The following is a 24346-nucleotide window of genomic DNA, read 5'->3' as shown; positions in this document are numbered from 1 at the left end:
AAAGTATTTTTACTTTTGCAACTTGTGATTCTTTTTTTTTAATACATTTTTGCATTGCTTTTTCTAACTATTTTTTTTTTTATTTCATCTTATTGTTATGGGGGATACAGAATTGCAGGTTACATACGTTGCCTATGTACTGCCTTTCCCCCAAGTCAGAGCTCCAGGCGTGTCTGTTCCCCAGGTAGTGCGCATTGCACCCATCATGTAGGTATATATCCCTCCCTTCCCCCCACCCCTTCCCGAGTCAGCACCTTCAAGCATTACCATTCCCCAAACGGTGCGCAATGCACTCATTGTGTAGGCATACACCCATCCCCTCCCCCACCCCCCAGCTCAGTCTGATATCCGATTGGTGTCTGCAACTTGTGATTCTAAATCTCAAAGTCTAATATATATTTAAGCATTTCTGGCAATAAATACATAACTGCACATTTTTTTCTGTTGTCACGTGATTTTTTTTCCCCTATTTTGAGAAGAAATCTGTACCATAACTTGAGGCAGTCATTTAAAATGAACAAGAATAATCTGTTTTTAAAACATCCACATTTATTCACGGTAGGATAGAATTTTAAAATTCAACTTAAGAAAATATTATGAATTGTATAAAAAATAAGCATCAAACATGTAAGGAGCCAAGAGCTCCTGTATGAGAAAGTTTTAAGAACGTCAAAGCTAGGGGACCAGGAGTTTGAGGCTATAATGAGCTAGGATCATGCCACTGCACTCAAGCCTGCATGACAGAACAGGACCCCATCTTGTAAAAAAAGAAAAGAAAAGTCAAAGCTAAGGGAGCATTGCAGATAAAGGATTATATTTTTAATTGCATAGAATTACATAGAATCTGATCAAACATTCATAAAATTAAGAAAAGTTTTATAGGTTGAAGTAGGCCATCAGTTATAAATATAGTCCTTTATTGAATTATTTGTAAGGAATACATTCTTTGATTTGCCTTTCTCTAGAACTTGCAGTGATCATAGCTCACTGTAGTCTCAAACTCCTGGGCTCAACAGTAGCAGGGACTACAGGCACATAGCACTATGCTCTACTTTCCTCTAGAACTTTTGATCTGCTTTTGTCTAAAACTGCTCTATATATAGTAGTCATTAGGTACATATGGCTATTTAAATTGAAATGTTATACACCAACCACCAGACATCTGTTTGCTTGGTTTTCTTTTTTTTTTTTTTTTTTTTTTTTTGAGACAGAGTCTCACTCTGTTGCCCGGGCTAGAGTGAGTGCCGTGGCGTCAGTCTAGCTCACAGCAACCTCAAACTCCTGGGCTTAAGCGATTCTACTGCCTCAGCCTCCCGAGTAGCTGGGACTACAGGCATGCGCCACCATGCCCGGCTAATTTTTTGTATATATATATTTTAGTTTGCCAGATAATTTCTTTCTATTTTTAGTAGAGACGGGGTCTCACTCTTGCTCAGGCCGGTCCTGAACTCCTGACCTCGATCGATCCACCCGCCTCGGCCTCCCAGAGTGCTAGGATTACAGGCGTGAGCCACCGCGCCCGGCCTGTTTGCTTGGTTTTCTTTGGAATTAAAGTTGACTTGTTTGACTTGTCTTTAATTGATTATAAGTGATATTGGCCTCTCTGTGGAATATTCAGGATGGCTCATACATGAAGGGACCAGTATATACAAGACCTTGTCTCCTGAGTTTCTTTGACCTATTTGCCCCATCTCATTATGTTTCTGGTTACTGGTCACTCACACCTCATCACAGTTACTCCTGTGCCAAACTCCAACTGCAAACTAACTTCACATATACTCCATTTTCTACTGATGAAGATAAAGAAAAAATTTTTTTTAATCCAACCAAAGGTTAGAGACTTTCTTGATAGAAACATTTCATCATATTAGAAAGTTGAACACCAGTTTATAGGCCATAATTATAGCTTTACCTAAAAGTGAACTGGGATGAGAGTAAATCTTTCAGACCGCATATCTTACTCCTTTCTCTTCAGTTCTGTCCAGGTTAAAAGTTAAAGATATGAAAATATCTGGTCTTGGACAGATTTTAGTTGTATCAGCTCTCACATCTGTTGAGAGCACCAGGTCCTCCCAAGGTAATTAGCTCAGGAGCCCGAAGTAATTTTCTGTTCCGTAACTGGTTTGGACCTCTTACAGGTCTTTCTGTGGCCAGTGGAAGAGGAAGTGCTCCCCAAATTCCCTTCCTGTCCCACTTCTGTGAAGTTTCTTTGTAAAGGCCTCAGAAAGTCTGTTAGGTTAAAACATTGAAGTCTTACTACCTAAGTTCTCAGATAGGCAAACATAAGATAACTCACCAGTGGATATTAAATTTAGATTTCAAAGCACTTTCATAAACCAGTTTTGTCCTGGAGTGTACACATTATTCTTTTCATGAACACCTTAAATTGGTGAGAAGTCAGGGCTGGCTTGTTTTGAATAAGCTGCAAAGCATAAATATTAATAATTTCAGTTGTAGCTTCATTGAAATGCCCCAGAGAACTTTCATTTTTATAGCTTCCTAATTTAAATTCTTGGTTGTTGAATAAGTCAACAAATATAAAGATTGAATTGTTGCAGTACTTTCTTTGGCAAGTTTTGATGGCTTGTGGTTCCGATTAGTATCTGTAATAGTTTCACCAGAACTTTATTGAAAAAGCACAATTTCTTATCAAGTATCATGTATTTTTAGAGCTATCTTGGAAGCTTTTTAGTGACAGTATTGCTAGGAGTTCTATATTCTATGCCAGAATCTGCAGAGAAATTTTGTTTTTAATTCAGTTGCCATTATTTATTACTGTTAATTCTCACACTTGCCCTGACATTACATTGTGTTTTTCTCATTCTGCATCAATCCTTGTATAGGGCTCCCTATTCCTATCCTACCAACAGAAGATGTGTTCTATATCTCATTTTTTGGCTGGGTTTGATCTAAGCATCTGGGGTATCTTTCCCTATGCAGGGATGGTAGAAAAGAACTAGAGGGGCCGGGCGCGGTGGCTCACGCCTGTAATCCTAGCACTCTGGGAGGCCGAGGTGGGCGGATCATTTGAGCTCAGGAGTCAAGACCAGCCTGAGCAAGAGCGAGACCCCATCTCTACTAAAAATAGAAAGAAATTATACGGACAGCTAAAAATATATATAGAAAAAATTAGCCGGGCATGGTGGTGTATGCCTGTAGTCCCAACTACTCGGGAGGCTGAGACAGGAGGATCCCTTGAGCCCAGGAGTTTGAGGTTGCTGTGAGCTAGGCTGACGCCACGGCACTCACTCTAGCCTGGGCAACAAAGTGAGACTCTGTCTCAAAAAAAAAAAAAAAAAAAGAAAAGAAAAGAACTAGAGGTAGACTTCAGTATTTGGTGGGGGAGGTGGTTAGGAAGGAAGGAGGTTGTATCAGAAGAGCAAAACAATTATTGAGTATGGTACTTACATCATAAGGACTTACATTCTTTTGGAATCTCCATTAAGTTTTTATTCTTTGGGTGATAGTGTTTAATAGTCTTTAAAAATACTCAAAAAAATTTTTTTTCTTGCTCCAGTGTGTACAGACAGCTTTGTAGGAGTATTCAAATTATGGTCATAAATCCTAATTTTGCTGTGTTAACTGAGTGCCCTTGGGCGATTTTCTTATCCCTGTGACCCTATTGTCCATCCTAAAGATGAGCATGCTAGTATCTTCCTCAGAGTTACATGAGAATTAAATAATATGTGTTATGGACTTTAAATGCTACCTCATTTGTTCAGTATTAGCTGTTATTATTATTACTATCATTATCTGAGAGTTTTCTCCAGCTTTGTTGCCTAGCAAAAAAGAGATGGAGGTGCTGCTGATTTTAGTAAGTGATTAGTTTTCAAATATAAGTTACCAGATATGCATTTTCCCCCAAGCTCTCTGATTTTTAATTGGGGTATATTTAAGGAAAGGTCAAAACTCTTTTAAGAATCCCTTACTCATACCTAATGCCACAGAACTCTATACATTTAAAAATGGTTAAAATGGTAAATTTTATGTTATATATATTTTATCACAATAATAAGGAACATGGAAACAAATAATAGGGGGCAGCTGTTTAAATGTATATAATCTCTCCCTTCAAGTTATCCAAACAAGGGAGGAAAAGCAGTTCTTTATGATCCTTTGCCAAGAATCTGTTCTTAATCTTTCATTGTGTCTTAAAGTCTATTTTATATGATATTAATATAGCCACTCCAGCTTTATCTCCTTTTCTTTTCTTTTTTTGACAGTCTCGCTCTTTTGCCCTGGCTAGAGTGCCATGGCGTCACCCTAGCTCATAGCAACTTCAAACTCCTGGGCTCAAGCAATCCTTCTGCCTCAGCCTCCCGAGTAGCTGGGACTACAGGCATGCACCACCATGCCCGGCTAATTTTTATCTATATATAATTTTAGCTGTCCAAATCATTTCTTTCTATTTTTAATAGAGACGGGGTATCGCTCTTGCTCAGGCTGGTCTCGAACTCCTGACCTTGAGCGATCCGCCCGCCTCGGCCTCCCAGAGTGCTAGGATTACAGGCGTGAGCCACCACTCCCGGCCTGTGGTTGGCTTTTAACAGTTTGACCATCATGTTTGTTAGTTGGGGATCTCTGTATGTATTTCCAACTTAGAGTCCATTGAGCTTTGTGGAAGTGTGGATAAAAGGTCTTAGTCAAGTTTGGGAAGCCTTCAGTCATTTTTATTGTTTGTTATTCTCATTTGTGGGAATACTATTACACATGTGTTGATAAACCTGATGGTGTCCCACAAGTTTCTGAGGCTCTGTTCATTCTTCATTTTTTTCCTTTCTGTTCTTCAGAATGGACAGGTTTTTTTTTTTTTTCCAAGACAGAGTCTTGCTCTGTCGCCCTGGGTAGAGTGCAGTGGCATCATGGTAGCTCACAGCAACCTCCAACTCCTGGGCTGAAGTAATACTATTTCCTCAGCCTCCCGAGTAGTTGGGACTACAGGTGTGTGCCACAACGCCCAGCTAATTTTTCTATTAGTAGAGACGTGGTCTTGCTCTTGCTCAGGCTGAGCTCAAACTCCTGGCCTCAACTGATCTCCCCCCTCAGCCTCCCAGAGTGCTAGGATTCCAGGTGTGAGCCACCAAGCCTGGCCTCAGAATGGACAATTTCTTGATGTCTCTTCATGTTTGCTGATTCTTTGTCTGCCAGTTTGAATCTGCTCTTGACCCCCTTCGGTGAATTTTTCATTTCAGCTATACTTTCTTTTCTTTTTTTTTTTTTTTGAGACAGAGTCTCACTCTGTCGCTGTGTTGCCCAGGGTAGAGTGCAGTGGCATCAGCCTAGTTTACAGCAACCTCAAACTTCTGAGCCCAAGAGATCCTCCCATCTCAGCCTCCCAGAGTGCTAGGATTATAGGCATGAGCCATCTTGCCTGACCTGTGTCAAGTCTTCTCATGTCCGTGGCTCTCCTGTATCTATGAAAGGGTTTACATTCAGCCATGGAAGTGTAGATAACTAGGGTCCCTTCCAGGCTTTACTGAGCAGATGCACAGCTTTGTATAAGTACACAGCCTTTCAGACCACCAAGGAGGGATAAGTGGGAGCTTATCAGGGCTCACCATGGCTGTGTAATTCTCTGAATCTCCCTGTTAAACTTCTGCCAAGTCTGTTGGTTTGTTGCTTGCCCCTAGTATTACAATCTTGGATTGCTGCAGTATTGGCCTTCCCCACTGTTTGCTACCAATATTGCTACTGTTTACAACAATACCCCTGCATTTGGGACTTTTCTGTGTTCTACACCTAACCAGTGAGCCCCCTCCAACAGTGATGGTGCTGGTTTTTGCAGCTTGCCCCTTCCTGGTAGACCACTATTGATAGAGCTGGTAGGGCATGGTACTGATGTTAGCAGCCCTAGGCTAAAAACACTACAGACTTCCACTATTCTTACCTGAGGTTCAGTAGTTTTTCTTGAATGAACACTTTTCAATTTTCAGTGAATGCCTTTGCCCAATTTCCAGAATCCCAATATATTTGTTTTTGACATGTTTGTCTAGTTTTATCATTGAGTTTTTGGCTTTGCCAAGCTTCTCTCTCCACTATTCCAGCAGTTCCCACCATTACCTTTTTACTTTATACCTTTCTTTTAGGTTCCATATTTTGAAGAGAAAAGGTCTTGCTCATATTGTTATGTTCATTTTCCATTCACATTATTATGCTTTTAATGTTTATTTTGGGATGCTCAGAAGCACTTTCTATGGAATGTTTAAATTTTAAATGTGTAAATGTTGAAAAAGCCTGTTAACCAAGTATTACCACACCCTTTCCACATCCTAGTTGTTAAGATATTTATTAAATGTTCACTTAGTGGAGTTTAAAGCTTTATTTGTTTAATATCCACTTGGGGTCAGGTGCTGTAACCATAGTGTGATTTGAGAGCATGGACTTTGAAGTTGAACATGAGCAAGAATCCTCTCTCTGCCTATTAGTAGACATGTGACCCGAGCAAGTTACTTAACTCCTTCCTGTCTTTGAATTTCTTCAGCCATAGAATGAAACTTCAGGGGATTAAATGAGACTTAAGGCATGGTATTTGTTCTACATTAAGTAGTCAACAAGTGATAATATTTGTGAAGCAATAATACTTCCTATTTAATTATTGAAGTAAGTGGCAGGGTTTTTTTGTTTTGTTTTGTTTTTTGGGGTTTGTTTGTTTGTTTCTTTTTAAGAGATGCGGTCTCTCACTCTGTAGCCCAGGCTGGAGTGCAATGAATGGCCAGATCATAGCTCACTGTAGCCTTGCACTCCTGTGCTCAGGCAGTCCTCCCTCTTAAGCCTTCTGGACCATGCCCAGGTAATTGAAATAATTTTTTTTAGGACAGAGTCTCACTCTATTGTCCAGGTTGGTCTCAAACTCCTGGCCTCAGGCAATCCTCCTGCCTTGGCTGCCCAAAGTGCTGAGATTACTGGCGTGAGCTACTATTTTAAAGATAATAAAATGCAAGAGAAAGAAAGTAGCCTGATATGATCATACTGTTAACGATGTCCATAGGAGGACTTGGACCCAAGTCTGCTTGACCAATTTATTTCTTCCCTACTACTTCCAAGCATCTTGTACTCGTGTATTTGCTTCTGTTTTTCCCCCTCAACAATGCAGCATGTCAGGAACTTCCACTATAAAAAGCGATAAAACAATTGTTTAAACTTGATTAATTGTATCTTAATATATAGCCTTAGTAAATATAACTTTGAATTTCTTAGGTGAATGTAAAAAACAGACTTTAGGCTGGGCACGGTGGCTCTACGCCTGTAATCCTAGCACTCTGGGAGGCTAAGGTGGGAGGATTGCTCTAGGTCAGGAGTTCGAGACCAGCCTGAGCAAGAACAAGACCCCGTCTCTACAAAAAATAGAAAGAAATTAGCTGGACAACTAAAAATATATAGAAAAAATTAGCCAGGCATGGTGGTGCATGTCTGTAGTCCCAGCTACTCGGAAGGCTGAGGCAGAAGGATTGCTTGAGCCCAGGAGTTGGAGGTTGTTGTGAGCTAGGCTGACACCACGGCACTGTAGCCCGGGCAACAGAATGAGACTCTGTCTCCAAAAAAAAAAAAAAAAAAAAATTAATAATTCAGAGGAGAGGGCAAGGTGTGGGAAGTATGGGGAGAAAATAGGCTAGACAGAGTACCCAGAAATGAACGTTAACTTATGGGGGAAAGTACCAGAATATCCTACTTTCCAGCCCCACCTAAAACACTGATTATACATAACAATTAAAGAGGGTTTGCTGGCTAGAAAATATTTTAAATTGTGCTGACATAATTATTTGTGTATTGAAACCTTTGCTGACAAGTTGCACCTCCTATTGGGACCTGTGCTCTTAGCCATGGTTTATTGTGAGGATTCTTAGACAGTTACTTTCTGTTGCTAATAAAAAGATTTTTATGTTAGTGATATGAGTACTGTCAAGCTATTAGAACAATAATCACTCTTTGTGGGGCTTTATGAAAGGAATAAAGTATTGTAATGGCAGTGCTGTCAATCTGTAAATTTAAAGCATGCATGTGTATAGTGTTTAATATCATTGTCTAGTTGCTCTTATTATAGCTAATCACTCTGACTAGAAGAGAAAGGAGTTTATTAATATATGTATCACTCATGTCTTAGGGAATTAAGACTTATTAAACATTTGTTTTCATTGTTTTTATAGTTTTGTAGGTAATACTTGATGCTTCAAAGAAACAACTCAGCTTTATTTTATAATATAGGTGGCAAACTGTTCTTAGAGGTTTATTAAGTTATTTATTTATTTTTATTTTTTTTTGAGACAGAGTCTCACTCTGTTGCCCGGGCTAGAGTGCCATGGCGTCAGCCTAGCTCACAGCAACCTCAAACTCCTGGGCTCAAGCAATCCTTCTGCCTCAGCCTCCCAAGTAGCTGGGACTACAGGCATGCACCACCATGCCCGACTAATTTTTTCTGTATATTTTTAGTTGTCCAGATAATTTCTTTTTATTTTTTTGGTAGAGACGGGGTCTTGCTCTTGCTCAGGCTGGTCTCGAACTCCTGAGTTCAAACAATCCGCCCACCTCGGCCTCCCAGAATGCTAGGATTACAGGCGTGAGCCACCGTGCCTGGCCTAAGTTATTTATTGATATATATTCTTAGAGGTCTATCAAGGTATTTATTGTATTTATTTGGTTCTTGACTCTGGATGCACTTTAGAATCACTTAAAAATACTGATGTTTAGATTTTGCAGTCTAGACCAATTGAATGAAATTTTCTAGGTAGTGTCATTTGAGAGGTGTGATTCTTAGGATTAGGCAAATTGGGAAGATATAGAACATAGTTTTGCACTTACAAAATTGTCCAAAAAAGTTCTTAGGCTATTAATAGGCAGTGTTCTTTCAGCATAAGCCTGTAGTATTATGTAAAGGTTCATGAAGTGTTATGAATGAATTTTTTTGACAATAGAATCATTACTGTACAATTCCATTAAAAGTTGCTCTTTTTTTTTTTTTTTTTTTGTGAGACAGAGTCTCACTCTGTTGCCCAGACTAGAGTGCCGGGGCGTCAGCCTAGCTCACAGCAACCTCAAACTCCTGGGCTCAAGCAATCCTTCTGCCTCAGCCTCCCGAGTAGCTGGGACTACAGGCATGCACCACCATGCCCGACTAATTTTTTCTGTATATTTTTAGTTGTCCAGATAATTTCTTTCTATTTTTAGTAGAGACAGGGGTCTCACTCTTGCCCAGGCTGGTCTCGAACTCCTGAGCTCAAACAATCCACCCGCCTCGGCCTCCCAGAGTGCTAGGATTACAGGCGTGAGCCACCTTGCCCGGCCTAAAGGTTGCTCATTGAAAACCTTGTGTGCACTCACAAATGAGTTGTGTTGCTAATTCATAAATAAAGAATATGGACAAAGTCGGAAAAGTATGTGGAATTATTTGGTTTATGCATTAAACTAGTCTAGATAATTTCTTCTCTACTGTTTTGGAAATTATACCGTAAAGGAGACTTCCTAAAAAATAATGGGGAATTGTATCACTGGAAGGCCATGTCCTTATTTTTTGAAAAAAGAAAGAAAGAAATTAAATACTTTGGCTTAGTGACAATCTCCATTTCAAAGGTTCTCCAGACTAAAAGCTTATTCTTCATTTAAATGACTTCTCCCCAGCCATATTATGAGTTCATCTAGGTTATAAACCATATCTCCAGTTATTCATGCTGTTCCAGATTGGGTAAAATAAGTATCAAAAGTACTGAAGGGCGAGGTAATAGCTTAAGCACTTCTCAGTTTATCTTTTATCTCTAGATGTAGATATTTGGAGAAATGTAACTGTTTAATGAGAACTATAGCGGGGCATCCATTTACATCTCTTAGGATTGGTTGAATAGAGTATAGCCTATTGAGTATACTTTTGATGTTGTTGCCAGTCTCTTTTCAAATGTACACGTGACGCTATCTGAAGAAATACTAGAAACACCTAGTAAACATTTTTTTTAATATCTATTGTTAAGCCATATTCAGGTGACCACATTTTGAGGCTTGGTTTTCTGTTTGGCTATCAGTGATAATCAGGTAACATATAGGGTGTCTGTGAGCTGCTGACTTTAATAGGTCAGTCTGTGTAAATGTATAAGACCTTTTGGAGACCAAAAATGTGGCAGTTTCCTGTGCCTAGATTTGAAGGGAGTACTAGTTTTAGACCTTTATACTGTGGTTTCAAAAATCTGTTCTTGAGAATATAATGTCCATTTGGCTTCCTGGTAATCTTACCCTGTTTGACTAGTAATATTGTTTGTGGAAAACCACTGGTTTCTCTTTTATATAAACAGCAGTTCATACAAAAGTATCAGACATATAGTCATCTCTTTTAACATTTCATCTCTTTGGAGTTTTGTTTCTGATATGTTATTAGAACAGATCAACAACATCATAATATTGAACAATTCTCTTCAGATTTTTAGTCTTGTTCTTTTCTAGTTTTCTGAGTGTCTTAGGATCTTGTAATTAGTCCATCACTTTTTCATGAGCTAAGCATAATAAATTCTCATCTTGCAAATTAAAAGACAAGATACACAGAAGCTTGAGAATGGCCCTGAATTTCTCCTAGGGCAAGTGCAAATATCCATCACTTCATTCTAGCCAAGTAGACTATAAACCCTTGTATTCTGTTTATTAAATCAACAAATTGTGAACTAATGCACTTACACATCTACATATTCACACTATATTTGACAGGGAGTGAGACTTTCCGGCAGTGAACCACTCTTTCTCATAACGGCTAAAGTCAAGTAAATAACTTCACATAGAAATGTGAATTCTCCAAGAAGGAGAATTCATTCTGTGCTCTGATGGTTTTGTAAGTTTTGAATTTAGCTGGGCAAATTCTAAATTTTATTATGAAGGACAGCTTCAAGAATAAGAAAAAACCCTGAATGCAGTGGCTCACACCTATAATCCCGCACTTTGGGAGGCCAAGGCAGGAGGATTCCTTGAGGCCAGGAGTTCAAGACCAGCCTGGGGCACATAGCAAAACCCCATGTCTATAAAAAAAAAAAAAAAAAAAAAAAAAAAATTAAAAATTAGCCAGGCATAGTGGCGTGTGCCTGTAGTCCCAGGAACTCAGGAGGCTAAGGCAAGAGGATCGCTTTAGGCCATGAGTTTGAGGCTACAGTGAGCTGTGATTGTGGCACTGCATTCCAACTTGGGCAACAAAGCGAGACCCTGTCTGTAAAAGAAAAGAAAAGAAAAAGAATAAGAAAAAGGTATTATAAAGAGGAAAAAAGGTAACTATATTGGAGATATCTGGGTGCCCCCACCTTAACCAGGTGGTCCAATAATGGGACAAACTGACATCACATGCCTTCTGATGTGATTCCCTCAGAAGGCATCAACATTCCTTCCAAAAATCCATAATATGGAACCGGTCTTGAGGAAACAAGACAACCCAAATGTAGAAGGTAGCTCAGAGGGCAGGATTCTGAGGAGGGAGGGGTTTCTGGAGAAGCTGGGGTGAAGGGACAGAAAAAAATATATAGCTTAAATAGCTGTCCTGAACTCTTTATTGTCAATGCCTTGAATGGCAAAAAGGCAGGGGTGGACGTGCAGGCTATTCTAGATTAAAGGTGACTAAAGATTATAACCAGAGGCAGTGCTTGATTCTTGACTGGATTTGGTTTTTAAAAAGTTATAAAGGATACTGTAAAATTTGAGTATGGATTGTATATCATGTTAAATGTCCTTGTTCTGTGGTTGTATCAGAGAATAATGTCCCCCTTAGGAAATGTGTCTTGAAGTACTCAGGAGTAAAGGGCTGTGATGTCTTCAACTTACTCTCAAGTGGTTCAGCAAAATAACTGTGTAGAAGATTTACAAAGCAAGTGTAAAAGAACAATTGGTTAAAGGTATAGGAGAGTTTACTATTTTAGAACTTTTTGCCAAATTTAAAAGTTTAATAAAAAGACATAAAAGAAATAATGTCAAAAAAAATTATACTTACCATGCAATAATTGTTTGCTAGGTACAATTCTAAGCATATTTACATGTATTACCTCCTTTAATCACTACAACAGAACATGGCCTTCTGGTATTACAAATCTAATTTATTATAAAATAATTATCCTTTGTATGACTTCCAAAGTAGTAGAAAACAAATCACCTAGGTTAGTTTAACTTCTCAACCATCTATTTCAATATACTTTCACACTATTATCCCCGCTTTGTAGAGTGCAAATTGAGAAACAGATTAACTTTCCCAAGTCATATAGCTAAGTGTCATTGCTGGGATTTGAACCTACACAGAATCTGGACTTTTAACCACTATCCTAATATCGAACATTAGTGTGTCTCTCTCTACCCTCACCAATAACTGGCTATTACAGTTTAATACCTGCCTGTCTGATAAGTAAAATGGGATGTTACTATTTTACCAAGCGCTTCTTGTATGAATGAAATTGAACATCATTGTCCACTGGTTTTTCTATGTTCTGCCTGGTTTTTTGTTGTTGTTTGTTTGTTTTATGGGGTCTCACTATGTTGCCCAGGCTGAGGTGCAGTGGTTATTTACAGGTGTTTTCTTAGCACACTACAGACTAGAGTCCCTGGACTCAAGCAGTCCTCTCGCCTGAGCCTCTTGGATAGCTGGGACTATAGGCCAGAGCCACCGTGCGCCAGCCTGTCAGGTTGTTCATCTTTATCTCTCACTGGCTTCTAAGTTTCTTTACACTTTAATAAAAAAAAAAAAAAATTTTTTTTTCTGAGATAGGGTCTCGCTCTGTTGCCCGGGCTAGAGTGCCATGGCGTCAGCGTAGTTCACAGCAACCTCAGACTCCTGGGCTCAAGCAATCCTGCCTCAAGCCTCCTGAGTAGCTGGTACTACAGGCATGTGCCACCATGCCTGGCTAATTTTTTGTATATATTTTTTGTTGTCCGGCCAATTTCTTTGTATTTTTAGTAGAGACAGGGTCTCACTCTTGCTCAGGCTGGCATTTTAATAAAATTATCCCTCTGTTTTATGTTGCAAATATTGGTGCATAACTTGTTCTTTTGTCTTTCAACCTTGTTTATGGTTTGTGGTATTTTTAACCTCATAAATTCAACTTTTTATATGCTTATTTTGTAACCTCCTTGGTATATTATTAGCTTTCATAAGGGCCAAGACTACAACTTATTCATCATTATGAATAATGAGTCCCCACCTTATCTAGCATTCTGCCCTTTTATAGATGCTCAGTAAATAATAGTTGAGTCCTCCCAAAGGTGTAGAGAAAAAAAAATACTTTTCGTCTCTCTTCATTTTATAAAAGTTAAATAGTGAAAGTGAACAATCACAGAGTTCATAATCAACAGTGATGGTTCAGCAGCTTAAACAAAAAAACCTCAGCATTTTTCACTTATTTTTCTCAAGTAAGTTGAATTAGAAGTCCTTGTAATGATCAGAAAGACGTTTTACAGGCAAACCTGTGACTCTAAATGTGTGGGAAAATAATATTTAAGAATTTCTTAGCCAGGATTACGCCTGTAATCCTAGCACTTTGCGAGGCGGAGGTGAGAAGATCTCTTGAGACCGGCTTGGGTAACATAGTGAGACCCCCATTTCTACAAAAACAAAAAAATTAGCCGGGCAGTGGTGTGTGCCTGTAGTCCGTCCCAGCTACTGCAGAGACTGAGGTGGGAGAATTGTTTGAGCCCAGGAGTTCAAGTCTGCAGTGAACTCTGATCTCACCAGTGTACTCCAACCACGGCAACAGAGGGAGACCCTGTCTCAAACAAAAAGAATTTCTTTTTTTTTTTTTTTTTTTTTTGAGACAGAGTCTCACTCTGTTGCCCAGGCTAGAGTGAGTGCCGTGGCGTCAGCCTAGCTCACAGCAACCTCAAACTCCTGAGCTCAAGGGATCCTCCTGTCTCAGCCTCCCGAGTAGCTGGGACTACAGGCATGCACCACCATGCCCGGCTAATTTTTTCTATATATATTTTTAGCTGTCCATATAATTTCTTTCTATTTTTAGTAGAGATGGGGTCTCGCTCTTGCTCAGGCTGGTCTCGAACTCCTGAGCTCAAATGATCCACCCACCTCGGCCTCCCAGAGTGCTAGGATTACAGGCGTGAGCCACCGCGCCCGGCCTAAAAAGAATTTCTTAATGTGAATTTATCAAAACCAAAAGTCTGAAGCAGTCCTCATACAAAAAGAGAAATCATAGGCAGCTAAGAAAACTAAATAAAAGAATTTTCTTAAACTTACTATGATCCTTTTTAAAATATATAATCTATCAAACCGTTAGCTAATTATAGAAGGGAAGAGACTTTCCCCCTTCCCAACCCTCTTTTTATTAGAGTGAATCAGATATAATCATGATTGTGTCAAAAGTTCAAAAGGGAAAATGGAAGGTAAAATGAGCTGAATTGGCACTCTTCCCTCAACATTGTACCTGTAAGCTTGATATGTTGTTTCAGAGATTAACTTTATAGACTTCCGTACCCAGAAGTATGAAAATTCTTAGGGAACTCTTTTCACAAGCTTGATCTTAACATATTGAATAAAGAGAGCAGTTAATCCCTTTTGTAGAGTAATTTGAGAGGAGGGAATTCAGAATGTAAAATCTCACCTGCAGAAAACACTCAACTCTGTAAAGGCCTTTCTATCTTTAGACACTTACAAAGACTTAATATTTTAATGCGGAAGGGTGAGCTTGGTTAAAAAGCCAATGGATGAAATTAGAGAAAAATAATCCATTGCTTTCTTTCTGGGAATTATCATCCTACTCTCCAGGGGACCTAATTTTATTCCCTGTGGGGAATGAGAATACCCTCTCTGTACAACAAGCCAGCATCTTTAAATACAAGCTTGACTTTTAGTATAATAAGAGTCTTGTTAGGTGCAGTTTTGCTCTTAGTCATTAATACAATGAACAAATGTGGTTACCTGGGAAAGAAAATTCAAGTGCTTTTAAACCTCATGTGAGATTTGGTTTCATGCTTGAAACCTATACACTGTTATGCCCAGTAGGATCTGTAGAAGATTCTAAGCTATAAGGTACACAACATAGAGAAGTTAATACACTTTGGAAAAAATTGACCACTACAAAATGGATTTAAGGTCCTGAATAAAAAGCTTTTCTTTTGCTGAATAACAACTATTTACCAGTGGCATTACGCTAAACAAATGAGTGGAATTTTCTTACGAGTGAATTTTTCAAGATGATGATTGTCCCTATATACAAAGTAGGAAGCCAGTCTTTCCTTCAGGTGGCACTTAACTTTTTTTTCTGCCAGCAGTAAAACAGTTTGCAGTTCTACAAGTACAAAGACTGAATTAAGAACAAAATACAAAGAGAATATATAGTATTAATAGCATTTTTGGTGGGATGTGGCATTAATTGTATTAGATTATTTCTGTCTCCTACAGACTTTGTAATATTACTCACATTTTAAAATCTATTCTTGATGCTAAATGCTAGTCCTTAACGTTTTGTTTTGTTTTGTTTTGTTTTGTTTTGTGTTGGAGACAGAGTCTCACTCTTGCCCAGACTGGAGTGCAGTAGCCCAATGCACAGCTCATTTTGTAACCTCGAACTCCTGGGCTCAAGCCATCCTCATGCCTCAGCCTCCCATGTAGCTGGGACTACAGACACATGCTAACCACATCTGGCTAATTTTTTTTTAATGGGTTTTTTTAGAGACAGGGTCTTGCTGTATTGCCCAGACAAGTCTCAAACTCCTGGCCTCAAGCAATCCTTCTCGGCCTCACAAAAGTGCTGGGATTACAGGTATTTACCACCATGCCTGGCCAGTCACTAATCATTTTTTATTGGACATGGTAAAATAATTTTTCTTTAAGGGGGATCCAGTAGATGATATTTAATAGAAATCTTTTTTGTCATTTTAAGTTTAGAAGTTGACAGAAGTGGCAACAAGTAGCCTTTGCAATCTTATAAAGATAAAGTTCCCAAAAATTTTCTTATAATCTGATGTGACTGCAGAGTACTGGGCATTATGTTTTCAGTTTTTTGTTTTTGTTTTTTTTTTTTGAGACAGCGTCTCGCTCTGTTGCCGGGCTAGAGTGAGTGCCGTGGCGTCAGCCTAGCTCACAGCAACCTCAAACTCCTGGGCTCAAGCGATCCTCCTGCCTCAGCCTCCCGAGTAGCTGGGACTACAGGCATGCACCCCCATGCCTGGCTAATTTTTTCTATATATATTTTTTGTTGGTCAGATCATTTCTTTCTATTTTTTTTTTTAGTAGAGATGGAGTCTCACTCTTGCTCAGGCTGGTCTTGAACTCCTGAGCTCAAATGATCCGCCCACCTCGGCCTCCCAGAGTGCTAGGATTACAGGCGTGAGCCACCGCGCCCGGCCTGTTTTCAGTTCTTAAACTTGCCTTCTGCCTGTAAAGCTCCGGATTTATGAGCCAGGTCTACTAGGTATGACTCTTAATTTTCTACTAGTGGTAAAAGTAAAGACATTGCAACACTTTCCCTGCTCTTTCTGGTGTGTGTGTATGTATATATGTATATATATTTATATTTATATTTTTAGAAGACCATTAAGAATGCTTTATTCATTTCTTTCATTATGCCAGATCTAATCTAGTCTTAAAAGAACATATTTTGTGTTTCACTTAAAAGTAGGTATGGTCTGTTTCCCTTATGAGGACTGCTTGCCAAGATACTAGCTAAGCTGAATAGCAGTCAGAGCCAGCCTTTTCTCACCCCAGCCCACTTGACGTTTTTACAGTTCACTAAAATAATAGGGAAAAAATGACTTATATTTAGGTAAATAACCTCAGGCAGAATGACATCCAAAAGCATACACATAAAGGTGTATTTTAAAAGTTGTATTCTAGTGTAAATAACACATTTTAACAACTAGCAAGGTTTTATTTTGTAATGTATAGGTACTATGTTAATAACTTCATGATTTCTTAACTTAAAGTAACCAGACTTGCTATGTTATCAATTTGACAAACCTAGATTTACGCGCACACACACATACTTTTTTTGAAGTTTTCTTAATGTGCTTCAATTTTGGATCAACTTTTTTTGTTTCAGACAAATCTTCCTATTTTCAAGCTGAAGGAATCTACTGTGAGAAGAAGATACAGTGACTTTGAATGGCTGAGAAGTGAATTAGAAAGGGAAAGCAAGGTAAGAATTATTTGTACAGCAACTTTAAAGCAAAACATTCCAAATTTTGATGTTTAAGACCTCTCAGGGCTGGGCATGGTGGCTCATGCCTGTAATCCAAGCACTCTGGGAGGCCAAGGCGGGAGCATGGCTCAATCAGGAGTTCGAGACCAGCCTGAGCAAGAGTGAGACCCCGTCTCTACTAAAAATAGAAAGAAATTACCTAGACAGCTAAAAATATACATATAGAAAAAATTAGCCGGGCCTGGTGGTGCATGCCTGTAGTCCCAGCTACTCGGGAGGCTGAGGCAGAAGGATTGCTTGAGCCCAGGAGTTTGAGGTTGCTGTGAGCTAGGCTGATGCCACAGCCCTCTAGCCCGGGCAACAGAGCGGGACTGTGTCTCAAAAAAAAAAAAAAAAAAAAGACCTCTCAGGAAAATTATCTTGAATAAAATGGGTAAAAGAAAATATGGTTTCTTTTTTTCAAATAGTTCAATTTCATCTTATTCTATGGGGGAAGAGTCTGTAATTTTTCCTTAGGAACTCTCAGTCTTACCTACTTTGATGGCCCAGTTGAGGCCTTTGCTGACTCACATTTGAGTAACACTTGTTAGAACCTTCTTGCTATTACTTCCTTCCTTTCCCTCGTGTTCCTATTTCATCTTCCCTTCTCCCCACCCCTTGCCAAGTTTCTCTTCCTCAATACATCTCATGTCAGTGTATTTCTAATTGATTTTACTGACTCCAAATAAATTTTTTTCATCCTCACACATATATACATATAACAGAAGTTTCATAAAACAATAATTACCTTATTCTGTGTGATACATGCTGATATTTTTCAGATTAGCTTTTTAAATGGTAGCCATGATCCATTAATGTGATGCTACCTATAGTTTGTGTTATGTGCCTTGCTAACAATTATCTTTTCTTAGAAAAAAATTTGGGCCGGGCGCGGTGGCTCACGCCTGTAATCCTAGCACTCTGGGAGGCCGAGGCGGGAGGATCGCTCTAGGTCAGGAGTTCGAGACCATCCTGAGCAAGAGCGAGACCCCAGTCTCTACTAAAAATAGAAAGAAATTATATGGACAGCTAAAAATATACACATATATATATATATATATTAGCCGGGCATGGTGGCACTTGCCTGTAGTGTCAGCCACTCAGGAGGCTGAGGCAGAAGGATTGCTTAAGCCCAGGAGTTTGAGGTTGTTGTGAGCTAGGCTGACGCCCTGGCACTCTAGCCCGGGCAACCGAGTGAGACTCTGTCTCAAAAAAAAAAAAAAAAAAAGAAAGAAAGAAAGGAAAAAATTTGGCTTTGGCTTCAAAATAAATTAGAGCAACGTCTCACTCTAATGTCCCTCGTTTCACCCATACTTCAGGATGACATCAGAGGCATGGAGTCATGGAAGAGTATGGCATGCTCAGTAGAAAGAAGTGGGCTATGGTAGGAGTCCTGAGCGAAGTTAAGGGTAGATTGTGCTCATTTCCTAAGTCTAAAAAGCTAGAAATGGAAGGAAAAATCGATAACCAGATACATGTGGCTTAATATGAGAGTAACATACACAAACCATAACATTCCATCAGAAGTATAAAGGGAAAAATCTTAAAAGAATATCAAAACATAAAATACTTATGAGTGAAACTAGAAATATAAAATCCATGTAAAGAAAACTCTGAAACTTTACTGAAAGGCAAAAGACCTTAATAAAGAGAGAAATACTACATCCCTGGTTTCTAGTATTTGCTTTTGAAGATTCATTTATTCTACAAACATTTGAGAGCTCAGTCCTTGTGTTTTAGCAGTTATAGATCTGTGAACAAATTAAGGTTCCCTCTTTTATGGTACTTATGTTCTATTAGGTAAATCCAGGGTAGTGGTGAAGAGAAGGCAGGGAAAAATGTAAAATATATAGTACATCAGATGATGATAAGCTCTTTTTAAGAAAAGGTGGGGGGGGCCGGGCGCGGTGGCTCATGCCTATAATCCTAGCACTCGGGAGGCCGAGGCAGGTGGATCGTTTGAGCTCAGGAGTTGGAGACCAGCCTGAGCAAGGTGTGAGACCCTGTCTCTACTAAAAATAGAAATTAGCTGGACAACTAAAAATATATAGAAAAAATTAGCTGGGCGTGATAGTGCATGCCTATATCCCAGCTACTCAGGAGGCTGAGGCAGAAGGATTGCTTGAGCCCAGGAGTTTGAGGTTGCTGTGAGCTGGGCTGACACCACGGCACTCTAGCCTGGGAAACAGAGACTCTGTCTCAAAAAAAATAAATAAATAAAAAGTGAGAGAGAAAAAGAAATTAAAAAAATAATAAATAAAAAGGGTGAGGGGATAGGAAGTGCCAGGAGAGATACTCTCATATAAGGTGCAAGGGAATGCCTCATTCATAGGTGACATTTTAGCAGAAATGTGAAAGGAATAAGGCAGTATCTCATTACTTATTTATAAAATCATAAAATTTTAAAAGAAATCTCAGTGGGGGTCTTTTTAGACTTGCAGATTTAGATAAGAGCTTTAGAATCAGAGAAAGCTCCAGAATAGCCAAAAATTATTTTCAATGTATAGTGAGCAGATGTTTGTTTTGCCAGACATCAGAGCATATCTTAAGGCTATAGTAATTAAAAAATGTGGTACACTTGCAAGGGTGACCTTTGTAGTAGGTCATGCCATTCCAGGGGCCATAGCAGGGGTCCCCAACCTATGGTGAGTTGTATAATTATTATATATTACAATGAAATAATAATAGAAATAAAGTGCACAATAAATGTGCTTGAATCATCCTGAAACTATCCTTCCCCCCATCCATGGAAAAATTGTCTTCCCTGAAAACAGTCCCTGATCCAAAAAAATGTTGGGGACTGCTGCCATAAAGACCATGATCAAGGAGAGAAAACCTGGGTGAGTCATGCGAAATCATCATCTGGCATTTCTTCAGCATGTGCTTGGCAGCAGTCTTGCTCCCATAGTCCAAGGACCCCCCACATGTGCACTGGCCAGATAGGGCCTACAGGGGCTCTAAGTTTCCTAGAAGCGATTGAGGGGCTGAGTGATGAATCCAAACATGAAGTGGGTTAAAGCCTCCTGGGCCTGACCTCTACCACTGGGGGAGATAGTACATGGGAAGAAACCAGGATAGTACATGGGAAGAAACCAGCAGAAGCAATACTCCCTCCTCTAACCTACCAGACTGTTTTAAGACTAAGTCGTTTCAAACAGCCTTTCTGAAGTTCCAGCTGCTGCCATTGTGAAGTTGTTGGCCAGCTTGTTAATCCATTCTTTGTATTTGCTTTCCCCCTTTCCTGCCTCACTCCCTTGGCTTTCGCTTACCTGGGGTTGCTTCTCTCTCCAGTAGAGTGTTATCATGTAAACTGCTTCAGTTCTATTTTCTAGGGAAACTGAACTAAGACACCATGAAAGAAGGGATGATTGGATTATAGTGAACAATTAGGAGTCTTTATTTCCAGGGCCCATAAAGCACCTTACTCAAAGGAAAAACTTGAGATGCATTTCCTACAAGATCAGAAATAAGGCACAGATGCCCGGTATCACCACTGCTGTTCAACATAATATTGATGACTCTAGCCAATGCAAAAAGACCTAAAAGAAAACATAAAAGGTTAAGAAAAAAATGTGGTATAGTCATGTGTTCCTTAATGATAGGGTTATGTTCTAGAAGAAGTATCCTTAGGTGATTTCATTGTGAAGACATCGTAGAGTATACTTACACAAACCTAGATGATATAGGCTACCACACACCTAGGCTATATAGCATAGCCTATTATTCCCGGGTATACTAACATAAATCATGTTACTGTACTGAATACCATAGTCAATTGTAACACAATGGGAAGTGTTTATGTATCTAAACATAGAATAGGTACAGTAAAAATAAAGATTAAAATGGTATACCTATATGGGGTACGTACCTTGAATGGAGCTTGTAGGACTGGAAGTTGCTCTGGGTGAAGTCATTGAGTGATGAGTAAATGTGAAAGCCTTGGACGTTACTGTACACTACTATAGACTTTATAAACACTGTACATTTAGGCTACACTAAGTTTATAAAGTTTTTTCTTCAATAATAAATTAACCTTAGGTTATTGTAATTTTTTTACTTTATAAACTTTTTTTTTTTTTTTTTTGAAACAGTGTCTTGCTCTGTTGCCCTGGGTAGAGTGCAGTGGCATCATCGTAGCTCACTGCAGCCTCTAACTCTTGGGCTCAAGGGATCCTCCTGCCTCAACCTCCTCAGTAGCTGGGACTACGGATGCATGCCATGACACCTGGCTAAGTTTTCTATTTTTAGTAGACACAGGATGTCACTCTTGCTCAGGCTGGTCTTGAACTCTTGGCCTCAAGTAATCCTCCCACCTCAGCCTCCCAGAGTGCTAGGATTACAGGCTTGGGCCACCACATCGGCCCATATAAAGTTATAAAATAACTTTGACTGTTTTGTAATAACACTTAGCTTAAAACACAAACAACAAGGAACAGCTGTACAAAAATATTTCCTTTATATAAGCTTTTTTCTATTTTAATTTTTTCTTTTTAAACTTTTTTGTTTAAAACCAAGACACACTCACACATTAGGCTAGATCTACACAGGGTCAGGATCATCAAGGCGTAACTAGGCAATAGGAATTTTTCAGCTTTTTAATTTTGTAGGACCACTATTGTATATGCAGACCGTTGTTGACTGAAACGTGATTATGCAGTGTGTGGCTGTGTTGCTTTAGGGTTGAGCAGAGGGATTAGTGGAATGTCATAGAGTTTAGATGCTGGTCCATGTATTTGTAGGGAATTGGTTCATAACAAAAATAGCAGTGTCACTCAGTGGGGAAAGGAATTCAGCAAATGGGGTTGAAACATTTGACCATCTATTTGGGAGTAAAGACTTATAGCGGGTTATCAGAACTTAACTAACATTAGTGTCTCTAAAGTTCGTATACAACCCCCCACTGCTAAATTTGACTGGCTTAAAAAAAAAAAAAAAAAGACTTACAGCTCACAGTATACAAATTACAGGTGGTTAGAACATTTAAATGTACGAAACAAGTTAGGAAACTTTTGGGTAGTGACAAAATTTTTTTTTTTTTTTTTTTTTTTTTTTTGAAACAGAGTCTCTCTCTGTTGCCCAGGCTAGAGTGAGTGCCGTGGCGTCAGCCTAGCTCACAGCAACCTCAAACTCCTGGGCTCAAGCAATCCTTCTGCCTCATCCTCCCGAGTAGCTGGGACTATAGGCATGCGCCACCATGCCCGGCTATATATTTTTTAGTTGTCCATATAACTTCTTTCTATTTTTAGTAGAGATAGGGTCTAGCTCTTGCTCAGGCTGGTCTCGAACTCCTGAGCTCAAAGGATCCGCCCGCCTCAGCCTCCCAAGTGCTAGGATTACAGGCGTGAGCCACTGCGCCCGTCCCAAAATTTTTTATGATTCTAGAAAAGTGTCTCAGTAGGCTTTGGGCTTTGCTTAGTGTAGCATGTGGCACCCTGGAATGTTTAATGAATTTTTGGTGAATGTATACCTTTTTTTTTTTTTTTTTTTTTTTTTTTTTGTAGTAACAGCTTTATTAAGATATAATTCACATACCATATAGTTCACCCTTTTAAAGTATATAGTTCAGTGAGTTTTAGTGTATTCACAGAGTTGGGCAACCATCACTACAATCAATTTTAGAACATTCTTGTCACTGGATAAAAGTGACTATACTCATTAGTATTCATTACCAATTTTTCCCCAGCTTCTCCTCACTGAGCCTTAGGCAACTACTCACTAATCTACTTTCTCTGTGGATCTACCTATTCTGGACATACTATATAAATGGAAGCACATACATAATATGTGATCTGTTGTGTCTGGCTTCTTTCACTTAGCATGTTTTCAAGGTTCATCCTGTTGCAACATGCATCAGCACTTCATTTCTCTTTCTTGCTAATTAATATTCTATTGTATACATATATCCCATTTTATCCATTCATCATTTGGTGGACATTTAGGTTGTGTTACTACTTTTTGGCCATTATGAATAATGCTGCTATTAACATTGGTGCACAGGTTTTTGTCTGGACATATGGTCTCATTTCTCCTGGGTATATACTAACTAGTGTCTTGCTAGGTCATACGATAACTCTTTTTTAACCTTTTGAGGAACTGCCAGACTATTTTCCAAAGCAGCTGTACCATTTTACATTCCTACCAGCAATGTATGAGGGTTCCAGTTTTCTCCACATCCTCACCAACTCTTGCTAACATGTCTTTATTATAGATACCCTAGTGTTTGTGAAGTGGTATTGCATTGTAGTTTGGTTTTTCATGTCTCTGATGGCTAATAATGTTTGTCATCTTTTCATGTACTTTACTGGCCATTTATATATCCATGGAGAAATGTTTATTCAGATCCTCTATTTAATTGGGTTGTCTTTGTTATTACAGGGCTGTATCTAGAACATATCAAAATCTCTTACAAATTCCTTTTCAGATGCATGATTTGCAAAAATCTCCCCTTCTATGGTTTGTTTTTCACTTTCTTGATGTTTTGTTTTTTTTTTTGAGACAGAGTCTCACTCTGTTGCCCAGGCTAGAGTGAGTGCCGTGGCGTCAGCCTAGCTCACAGCAACCTCAAACTCCTGAGCTCAAGCGATCCTCCTGTCTCAGCCTCCCGAGTAGCTGGGACTACAGGCATGCACCACCATGCCCGGCTAATTTTTTCTATATATATTTTTAGCTGTCCATATAATTTCTTTCTATTTTTAGTAGAGATGGGGTCTCGCTCTTGCTCAGGCTGGTCTCGAACTCCTGAGCTCAAACGATCCGCCCACCTCGGCCTCCCAGAGTGCTAGGATTACAGGCGTGAGCCACCGCGCCCAGCCGATGTTTTTTTAAAAGTACAATACTTAACATTTAACATTAGACCAGTTACATATCTTGGGGAGTTCAACCTATGTGAAAGTTTTGCTCATATTACAATATTGCTAAGAACAATGTAATCAAGTTATTTTGTTATAAGTACTTTTAACTAAGGTCTATTAAACTAAGCTAGAAACTCGGTAACATATATTGTGTTGTTTTGTTTTTTTGGTTTTGTTTTTTTTTTTTTTTTTTTTTTGAGACAGAGTCTCACTCTGTTGCCCGGGCTATGCTGTGGCATCAGCCTAGCTCACAGCAACCTCAAACTCTTGGGCTCAAGCAATCCTACTGCCTCAGCCTCCCGAGTAGCTGGGACTACAGGAATGTGCCACCATGCCCGGCTAATTTTTTTCTATATATTTTTAGTTGTCCAG

At 39.2% G+C, this 24346-nt stretch overlaps 1 protein-coding gene across 5 annotated transcripts in view; it reads left to right on the top strand.

Annotated features, from left to right (window-relative positions):
* The window catches only part of SNX3 (sorting nexin 3), a 36970-nt gene that overhangs the window by 8990 nt on the left and 3634 nt on the right, over positions 1-24346 (top strand). For 4 of the 5 annotated variants that reach the window (XM_069487860.1, XM_069487861.1, XM_069487859.1 and 1 more), the window contains exon 2: positions 16986-17081. The exons of the other annotated variant lie outside the window; for it this stretch is intronic. In XM_069487860.1, the coding sequence (XP_069343961.1) occupies positions 16986-17081 (96 nt within the window). The remainder of the gene's footprint in view (positions 1-16985; positions 17082-24346) is intronic. 5 annotated transcript variants of the gene reach the window in all.

This window comes from Eulemur rufifrons, chromosome 15, assembly GCF_041146395.1.
Source record: "Eulemur rufifrons isolate Redbay chromosome 15, OSU_ERuf_1, whole genome shotgun sequence".
Taxonomy (NCBI): Eukaryota; Metazoa; Chordata; class Mammalia; order Primates; family Lemuridae; genus Eulemur; species Eulemur rufifrons.
Note: the sequence above shows the minus strand (reverse complement) of the source record. Positions and strands in the feature narration are given on the sequence as shown.